At 45.5% G+C, this 10653-nt stretch overlaps 1 protein-coding gene across 1 annotated transcript; it reads right to left on the bottom strand.

The window, feature by feature from the left end:
• Window positions 1–9229: 9229 nt before the first annotated feature.
• On the bottom strand, window positions 9230–9640 carry LOC122499280. The gene has a single exon (XM_043607548.1). It carries the CDS (start codon window positions 9638–9640, stop codon window positions 9230–9232), a length of 411 nt encoding a protein of 136 aa, XP_043463483.1.
• Between the last annotated feature and the right edge of the window lie 1013 nt (window positions 9641–10653).

Raw genomic sequence — 10653 nt, 5'->3', positions numbered from 1 at the left:
AGGCGAGGCGGGTGATTGTTCAAGCTTGCAATCACTCTATGCCTCGCCGGCAAAAAAGAAAAACGGGAAAGGGATCTATGTACTGGTGGAATGAAGAACTGGCCTGTCTTAAGAGAGAGTGTCACGCAGCAAGGAGGCATTTTACCCACTCGAAGGGAAACCTCCAGCTGCGGGAAACATGGCATAAAGCCAGACGTACTTTTAAGCAGGCCGTGAAAAGTAGCCAACGCCGTTGCTGGAGGGACCTAATCGGAGATTCCGAGAAGGATCCGTGGGGTTTGGCCTTTAAGATTGTCGCTAAGAAATTAGTGACAAGGCATAAAACCCCTGGTTTGGATGATCCGATTTGGGTCCTGAAAATCATAAAGGCACTGTTTCCCTATGCGGAACCTAGCCCCAGAGAGGACTGCACTCACTGCGTAGTACGAGACGAGGAGCTCTTCACGATTGAGGAACTAAAAAAGGTGGCAAAGACGTTAAGAAACGGCAAAGCGCCGGGCAATGATGGGATACCGAGCGAAATCTTAAAAGAGATTGTCGCAGTGGATCCTGAGTTGCTTCTTGACGTCTTTAATACGTGCTTGACAGACGGAGAGTTCTTCGGTGACTGGAAAACGCAGAAGTTGGTCCTTCTCAGGAAAGGCGATAAACCTCTGGATAAGGTCACATCGTTCAGACCAATTTGTTTATTGGATACGATGGGCAAATTTCTAGAGGGAATGGTTCTGCAGAGACTTCAGGAAATCCTGATAGGTAAAAATAGCCTATCGGAGAATCAATTTGGCTTTCGTAAAGGCCGGTCAACAGTTGACGCAATACTCACTGTTGTAAACCATGCGAGGAAAGTCAAAGAGGACAAGAAGAAGGGATTCTGCGCGCTTATCTCCATCGACATACGTAATGCATTTAACTCCGCAAAGTGGGACAATTGCATCAAGGCGATGCGTCGTAAAGGGGTACCAACCTATCTGTTGCGAATGATAGACAACTATCTCAGCGACAGATGGGTTGAATACAAGAGCGATGCATGTCATCTCAAACATGAAATGACATGCGGAGCTCCCCAAGGATCAAAGGTAGGTCCATTCATATGGAACGTCATGTACGATGACTTCCTTAGAATTGAGTTACCTGAAGATACGATAATGGTTGGCTTTGCGGATGACGTCATTATAGTGTGTGGCGCGCGGACTTCTCGGATTCTAGAAATAAGGGTCAACGAAAGCTTGAGACGAGCAAAGCTCTGGTTAGATCTCAACGGCCTACAAATGGCCACAGAGAAGACAGAAGCTTTGCTTGTCACAAGTAAAAGATCCTTTGAGGTCCCGAAAATTCGGATAGGACAGACTGAAGTCTCCTGGGGAAACAGTTTAAAGTACCTGGGAGTGACGTTGGATCGAAAATTAAAGTTCGACCAACATTCTAAGATCACGTCACTGAATGCCGCCGACTGCATGGGAAACCTTTCTAGGATGATGCCCAATGTCGGTGGCCCCAGGGAAAAGAAACGCCGATTAGTGGCGACCGTGGTTCAAGCAAAGCAACTCTATGCTGCCCCTGCATGGGCTGAGTCCCTAAAGAACCGCGGCATCTCTGACGAGCTACTCTCCGCACAGGGTGGTTGTGCGCGGAGAGTAGTTTCAGCCTACAGAACAGTTTCAACGAGCGCTGCTTTAGTTCTTGCGAGTCTCCCGCCAGTGGACTTACTGGCGAGGGAAAGACAGGAAGTCTTTCAGCGTAACAAAGATCTAGTTACCTCGCAAGAGCAGAGTAGAAATCTCGCCAAAGCGGCTATCCGCAAGGAGGCGAGATGTAGACTCCTTGAACAATGGCAAGAGAGATGGGATGGGGATCTTAAAGGAAGGTGGACATATCGCCTGATCCCCAACCTCGCCACTTGGCTAGGAAGAAAGCACGGTGAAGTTGGCTACTACCTGACACAAGTGTTGTCAGGTCACGGATGTTTCCGACAGTACCTTCATAGGAAGAAGCCTCTCCGGAGGGTTCCCCTTTCACCTCACCAACATAAAGGCGCCGTTTATAGGCTTAAACCTTTCAGATTCATACATCAACTCCTGCTATCCCGCAAGCTGAATCCCCCCAATCTGCGTCTCGAGCGCATGACTTAACATGATCAGACGTGCCGGCAGAGATGGCTAGCGTGGATAACAGGAGTTGCCCATTCGTGGAAGATGCCGTTTATAGACTATGTCTTCCCAATCACCAAGACAAAACTGAACAAAATTTCATACTGAACCCACCGGTTCAGATTCTTCCTGCCCATTCAGAGGGATATTGCGTTTATAGCAATACCCTTCATTAACACCATTTCCTAACATACTGATATCCAGATGGTCCCCACCTCAAAAGCTCTCCAAACTACCCTCCTCCTCCTCCACACCCCTCCCCCACACACGCGCATTTACATAAAAAATATATGCAAATGAACGAAGATAAGTGGAGAGGATGGAGTCCCGGGCTTGGGACCGGTTCAAAGCGGAGTTAATAATAATAATAATAATAATAATAATAATAATAATAATAATAATAAATAATAATAATAATAATAATAATAATAATAATAATAATAATAATAATAATAATAATAATAATAATAATAATAATAATAATAATAATAATAATAATAATAATAATAATAATAATAATAATAATAATAATAATAATAATAATAATAATAATAATAATATAATAATAATAATATAATAATAATAATAATAATAATAATAATAATAATAATAATAATAATAATAATAATAATAATAATAATATAATAATAATAATAATAATAATAATAATAATAATAATAATAATAATAATAATAATAATAATAATAATAATAATAATAATAATAATAATAATAATAATAATAATAATAATAATAATAATAAAACTGTCGGAGATGCGGCGGAGAGGGACACCTCGCGAAGAGTTGTAAAGTTAAGCCGAAGTGCCTTACATGCTTGGACCTGGGAAAGCCAGAGACGGATCACGATTCCGGAAAGAGAGCCTGCCCGGTTTACAGAGAAGAACTGCAAAAGATTAAAAGGGCAAATCCTTAAAATTTTTGCAGGTCAACTTGCATACAAGTAAGGATGCACAGTTGCTCCTAATGCAAACAGCAAGGGAAAATGAGGTCGATATCCTGTTCTGCAGTGAGCAGTATCAAGGAAGCGATCTCGCCCCTTGGTATCAGGATAAGGCGAAGAGAGCCGCCATAAAGCTGTGCAACCCAGAATTGCGGGTGGACAAGTTTCTGGAGACGAGCAGTGGGTTCGTGTGGATAGAGGTGGCTAATATACGTATGTATAGCTGCTACTTCTCACCCAACGACCCACTGACAAACTTCGAAGCCAATATCGAAGACCTAGAATCGAGCCTCACAGAATCCAGGCTGGATGTCATCATCACTGGTGATTTTAACGCAAAGTCGCCAGAGTGGGGTGAGACGAGACTCGACAAGAGAGGAATTCGTATTGGAGAAATGATCTCCAGAAACGACTTATTGGCAGTAAACCGAGGCAATACATGGACTTTTAGACGAGGTGCGATCGGATCAATTATAGATCTAACAATCGCATCGTCTAAACTATTTAGCCGCATAACCGACTGGCGGGTCTCAGAGGAATATACCGCAAGTGACCACCAGTACATTGAGTTCTCAGTCTCTATGGGAGACACACGAGGAGGAAAAAGACAGGATGCTCCTAGTCGCAAAACCTCCTCGTGGAATATGAAGAGACTCGACAAGGAAAAGTTCGGCCGGTCCCTAAGAGAAGCCCTTTTAATTGAGGACTTGGGCTGGGTGAAGAGGCCGAGCAGTCTGGATGGGGAGGTGCGAGCGGTGAGGAACATGATAGTCACCGCTTGCAATGCGTCAATGCCAAGCAAAGGCGCCACTCCAGTAAGAAAATCCTTGCACTGGTGGTCAGAGGAGCTAGCCTCCTTGAGAAAGGAATGCCTCAAAGCAAGAAGGACATATACCCGATCTAAGGGAGATCCCTTGCTGAAAGAGGCTTTCAAGGAGGCGAAAAAGGACCTCAAGAAAGAGATCCGCAAGTCGCGACGCCGTAGCTGGAAGGACCTAATCGAGGAAGTCGATAAGGACCCATGGGGTCTGGCTTTTAAAATCGTAACTAAGAAATTAGTGACGAGGCAAAAGACCCCCGGCCTGGACAATCCCGATTGGGTCAGAAAGATAATAAGTTCTTTGTTTCCTCCTGCGGAGCCATACCTTAGAAGGGACTGGAGTTTTTGCAAAGTCGAAGAGGAAGAACTCTTCACACTTAGTGAACTGCAAAAAGCAGGCAAAAGATTGAAAACAGGCAAGGCGCCTGGAATCGATGGGATAAGTAACGAGATCCTAAAGTTGGTAATCGACACTTCACCCCAGATTCTGCTTCGATGCTTCAATCTTTGCCTTGAGAGAGGAGAGTTCTTCCGCGACTGGAAGCGACAGAGGTTAGTCCTTCTAAGGAAAGGTGAAAAACCTCTAGATAAGGTTTCATCGTACAGGCCTATATGCCTGCTAGATACGATGAGTAAACTTCTAGAGGATATGGTTCTGCAGAGAATGCAAAGCCACTTGACCGAAGAGAATCGTCTATCCGATCACCAATTTGGTTTCCGTAAAGGCAAGTCCACGGTTGATGCCATCCAGGCAGTTGTGGACATAGCCAAAGCAGGAAAAAACAAATTGGGACCTGGGAAAAAGAAGAGCTTCTGCGCGTTGGTAGCAATTGACATACGCAACGCGTTTAATTCCGCAAGATGGAAAGATCTCATCGAGTCGATGGAAAAGAAAAACATGCCGCCCTACTTGTTGCGGATAATGGATAATTATCTTAGCGACAGGTGGGTTATATATGAGGGAGACACCTGCACTCTCAAGGAAGAGATGCAGCGTGGGGCTCCTCAAGGCTCGAGGGTAGGTCCATTTGTATGGAATGTATCTTACGATGATTTTCTGCGAATGGATCTGCCCGAAGGTGCGGTGATCATCGGCTTTGCGGACGACGCGTTGTTCGTGTGCACTGCCGAGAGTGAGGAGGCTCTTGGGACATTGGTGAACGAATGTCTGCGACTAGCAAAAAGCTGGCTGGATACCAGAGGTATCCCTGGAAAAGACCGAGGCATTGCTGGTCACAGACAGACGTGGTTATGAGCTCCCACGAATCGTGATAGACGGATTCGAGGTCAAGTGGAGTAAACAAATTAAATACCTTGGTGTGGAGTTGGATGGAAGGTTAAACTTCCACCACCACATGGCTATGGCGTCGAATAAGGCGATCGAGTGTGCGGCTAATCTTTCACGGCTAATGCCAAATGTTGGCGGACCCCGTGAACAAAAAAGAAGACTGGTGGCGAGTGTCGCCCACGCTAAAATGCTCTATGCAGCACCAGCGTGGGCCCCATCCCTGAGGAGTAAAAGATGTGTGACCATCTGTGAAAAGATACTGTCTGCGCAGAGATCGATAACAACGCGTATCATCTCTGCATATAAGACGGTATCTACGAGTGCTGTGCAGGTCCTTGCAAGTGTCCCGCCAGCAGATCTTTTGGCGAGGGAAAGGGAAGAAATGTTTCTCTTTTCTAAAGAAAGCAGTTCCTTGAATGAGGAATTAAGACCAAGCAAGGGCCTGATCCGCAAAGAAGCGAGGCACAGGCTCATAGAAAGATGGCAAGAAAGATGGGATGGTGAGGAAAAAGATCGATGGACTTATCGCCTTATCCCGGCACTCGCCACCTGGATAAATAGGAAACACGGTCAGGTTTCCTATTACTTGACTCAGGCGTTCACAGGTCACGGGTGTTTTAACTCGTACCTGTGTCGCTTTAAATTACGCGAGAACGAGGTGTGTGCATATTGCCAGTTCCCTGAGGACAACGCGGAGCACACCCTCTTCTCATGCAAGAAATGGGACTTGGAGAGGCGGGCCATGTTCGAAGGTGTAAACAGTCAAGTTACACCGGAGAACATGGTATCGCTGATGACCCAGTCAGAGGAGAATTGGCGGCAAGTCGAGAACTTCATAATCTCGGTTATGTCGAGGAAGGATCTCGACGGCCGCCAAAAAGCGTAATTTAAACAGCTTTTAATTTTGATCGTTTGTTTTTTATTAATTTATTTTGTGATTTATTTGTCCTTATACATTTTTTTTTAATTGTTTGTGTTTTTTTTTATTCATCTTTGTACAGTTTTATGTTTTCAATATTTTATACGCGTTTATTTTTTCTTTTTTTTTTTTTTTCATATATCCGTTTGCAATTTTATCTTTTGACTGTTTACACTTAATTAAACATTTGTTTTATTATTGTTGTGCTGTTAATTCCGCTTTTATATTGAAATAGTTTTAAATTTTTAACTATTAACGCAGGATAACCGCAGAGAAAAGCAGAAAGTCGCATTAGCGACAGAGTTGGAGCGCCACCCTCGAAGGCTAAAGTCTTACGACAGTTCCGAGGGAGGGTAAAGGGCTCCAGAAGAAGGGTTACGGGTTTTAGTGGGTCGGGCTGGCAGTAGGTCGCCAGTTTATTAAATTTACTATTTTATATATTTATTTTTCTTTTTTTTATCTCCTTTTGTTTTATCACACCAACCCCACATAACCTTGGAGTGCGGAATCCAAGGTATCTGTAAGCAGATTTCCCAAAAGTCCCTAAGCAAAAAAAAAAAAAAAATAATAATAATAATAATAATAATAATAATAATAATAATAATAATAATAATAATAATAATAATAATAATAATAATAATAATAATAATAATAATAATAATAATAATAATAATAATAATAATAATAATAATAATAATAATAATAATAATAATAATAATAATTTTTTTTTTTTTTTTTTTTTTGCGTGGGAAGTGGAAAATCTGCTATAACCTTGGAGGCCTACTTCCAAGTCAGATACCTGGAGCCCGTACTCCTAGGTTATGTGGGGATGACCGCTCTTGTTCTGGCCGACCCACTAAAAACCACTCCCTTTTGAGACATATCTCCCCTGGCGGAACTGCTGTCAAGCTTACATCGCCAGTGGAGGTCTCCTTACCTACTTCCAGATCCAAGTCCTTAACAAGGCGCCAGCTGAAGAGGGAGGAGTTCCAATTAAGGTCTCCTCCGTCCTCCGCGAGCGCCCCGCCGAGCAGCAGGAATTCTCCAGGGTAATCTCGCCCTTCTGTCGTTCTCCTTCCTCCTCATGACTTCGATGACAAAAGTCTCGACTTCTCGCCATGAGTCCGCGCTCTGCAACATAATTGAAACCATATTCTCGACCGTGACTTCAGTGCCCACGGCCGAAAACATGGCTTCCCTAAGTTCACGCCAGTGCCCGCAGGAAAAAAGCGTGTGCTCCGCGTCGTCAGTGTACTCTGCTTCGTCGTCACCCGAACCGTTACAGTACACACATTTCGCGTCTGCTTCTATTTTAAACCGATAGAAGTACTGTCCGAAACAACCATGACCAGACATCGCTTGTGTAAGGTAGTAGCCTACTTCACCGTGTTGTCTTTCCAACCATGTGGCGAGGTGGGGAATTAGGCGATGAGTCCATCTACCTTTCAATTCCCCATCCCATCTCTCCTGCCAACTCAGAACGAGTCTTTTTCTTGACTCTAAGCGGATTAGAGCTTTGAGTCTTTCTCTACGCTCCGGGTTGCCTACTAGATCTTTGGAGAGCTGGAAATTCTCCTGCCTTTCCATCGCCAACAAATCCATTGGCGGTAATCTAGCAAGCACCCGAAGAGCGCAATCAGACACCGTTCTGAAGGCTGACGTTATTCTCCTTGCTGGCTCTCTCTGGGCCGAGAGAAGTCTGTCGGAGATGCTGTGGATCTTAAGGGCTGAAGCCCATACAGGGGCAGCATAAAGCTGCTTTGATTGAACCACAGTCGCTACCAGTCTTCGTTTATTTTCCCTGGGGCCACCGATATTGGGCATCATCCTCGAGAGGTTTCCCATGCATTCGGTGGCTTTGAGTGTTGAGATGTTAATATGTTGGCCAAAACTTAAACGTTTGTCCAACCACACTCCCAGGTACTTAAGCTTATTTCCCCATGCGACTTCAGTTCCTCCCATTTCAATCATCGGGGCTTCATAAACTCTCCTGTCTGTGACGAGTAGAGCTTCGGTCTTCTCGAGAGCCATTTTCAGACCATGCCGATATAACCAAAATTCAGCTCGCCGCAGACTATCTTCAAGTTTTATTTTTAGCAGTCTTAAATTCTCGTCGTAACATATTAAAAGCACGTCGTCCGCGAACCCGGATATAGACGTATCTTCGGGTAAGTCCAACCTCAGAAAACCGTCATACATAACGTTCCAGATGGTTGGCCCCACCTTTGATCCTTGGGGAGCTCCACATGTCATTTTCTCTTTGATATGACATGCATCGCTCTCGTAGACAACCCATCTGTCGCTAAGATAGTTGTCTATCATTCGCAACAGATACGTTGGTACCCCTTTACATCTCATTGCTTTCATACAAATATCCCATTTCGCGGAATTGAACGCGTTACGGATATCAATTGAAACGAGCGCGCAAAAACCCTTCTTCCGTCCCTCTTTGACCTTTTTCGCCTTTTCGAGAACTGCTAAGATCGCGTCTACTGTCGACCGGGCCTTTCCTAAAACCGAATTGATTCTCTGATAAGCTATTTTCGCCTACCAGGATTCCCTGAAGTCGCTCTAGAATCATTCCCTCTAGAAGTTTACCCATCGTGTCCAATAAACAAATTGGTCTAAACGATGAGACTTTATCTAGAGGTTTATCCCCTTTTCTCAGGAGGACCAACCTCTGTGTTTTCCAGTCACTGAAAAACTCTCCACTCTCGAGACATGTATTAAAGACGTCGAGGAGTAACTCTGGATACACAGCGATTACCTCTTTGAGGATCTCGCTGGGTATTCCGTCGCTGCCTGGCGCTTTGCCGTTCCTCAACGTCCTTGCCACCTTTTTAAGCTCCTCCAGCGTGAAGAGCTCCTCTCTTTGCACTACACAAGAGGAAAAGTCCTCCCTAGGGCCAGATTCCACATGGGGAAACAGCGCCTTAATAATCTTTCGGACCCAGATCGGATTGTCAAGACCGGGGGTTCTTTGCCTCGAAACTAATTTCTTAGTGACGACTTTGTAGGCCAAACCCCATGGGTCCTTCTCCGCTTCTCCGATCAGGTCCTTCCAACACGATTTTTTGCTACTCTTTATAGCCCGCTTAAAAATATGCCTGGCTTTTGTGCCACTCTTCTTGCAGCAGAAGGTCTCCCTTTGAATGGGTGTATTTCCTCCTCGCTGCGTTGCATTCTCTTCTTAAGCGGGCTAATTCGTCGCTCCACCAGTACAGAGCACCCTTCCTAGCTTTTGTTTGGTGCCGGCGAGGCATAGAGTAATTGCACGCTGCAATAATAACTCGCCTCGCCTCACGCACTTTGTCGCCCACAGAAATTGGCTTCGTCATCCAGCCTAGCTCATGTATAGCTCGAGCCTCGGCCAGAGACTCCGCCAACTTCTCCCGATTTAGCCGTCTGAGGTTCCAGGAGGGTCTCTTGTGGCCAACATGCGGCTTGATGTTCCCTCCCCGATTTATCTCAGCGACTATAAACTCTATGTACTGGTGGTCACTCATAGTTGTTTCGTCCAGCACTCCCCACCGCACTATTCTACGGGCCACGCGGGGCGACGCAATTGTCAAATCGATGATAGACCCTGACACCCCCGCGCTTGAACGTGAACTCTTGTCCCCGGTTCACCACCACTAAATCGTTTGCTGCGACCATGTCCGAAACCAAGGTTCCCCTCCTGTCTAGACGAGTCTCTCCCCATTCCGGCGACTTACTATTAAAGTCTCCCGCAATGAGGACATCCCCGCCGAAAGCTCTGATGCTTTCTTCAAGAGCCTGAACCTCGGCGTCGAACTTTTTAAGGGGATCGTTTGGAGAGAAGTAGCAGCTGTAAACGCGTACCCCCGCCACCCTCCACCCAAACGAAACCCGCGTCGGTCTCCAGAAAGTCACCAATGGTGATGTCCGGGTTACATATTTGGATACCTGATCTCTTGGATGCATCCTCAAACCAGACAGAGGATTCTGGCTTCCTATACTGCTCACTGAAAAGCAGTATATCAGCTCCCCTCTCTCTGGCAGTCTGCATCAAGAGATCTTGCGCGACTTTTCCTTTCCTGAGATTAACCTGGAGAAACCTAAGCTCTGGACTTTAGATCTGTAAGCATCTTCCAGTACACCGGACAGGCCCTGCTCCCTGAAGGATGTTTTGTGTCCTCCATCCCACGATCGGAACAGTCAATGCACTGGGCTGCCCCCTTGCACTGACTCTTCCTGTGGTCGAGACCGCCACACCTCCAGCAAGCCTCCTTTCGGTCCGGCCCACTGCATCCTCCAGCCAGATGGCCGTAACAGAGGCATCTAAAGCACCTCTCTACTTCCACTCTAGCGTGGACTCTGCAGTTGACCCACCCTATTTTCACTCGCCTGGCCTTTAGTAACGACTCCGCTTCCGTTTCCGGGAGCCGTAGAATGGCCTTCTTCGTATTACCATACCGAGCGAAAAGCTGACACGGCAATTCTAAATCCGGCCTGCTAAGTGCACCCCGGACCGCCTCTACAACATCTTGTTGGACTA

Source organism: Leptopilina heterotoma, unplaced genomic scaffold (assembly GCF_015476425.1).
Source record: "Leptopilina heterotoma isolate Lh14 unplaced genomic scaffold, ASM1547642v1 Lhet_100, whole genome shotgun sequence".
NCBI classification, from domain to species: Eukaryota; Metazoa; Arthropoda; class Insecta; order Hymenoptera; family Figitidae; genus Leptopilina; species Leptopilina heterotoma.
This window is presented reverse-complemented; position numbering and strand designations above follow the sequence as displayed.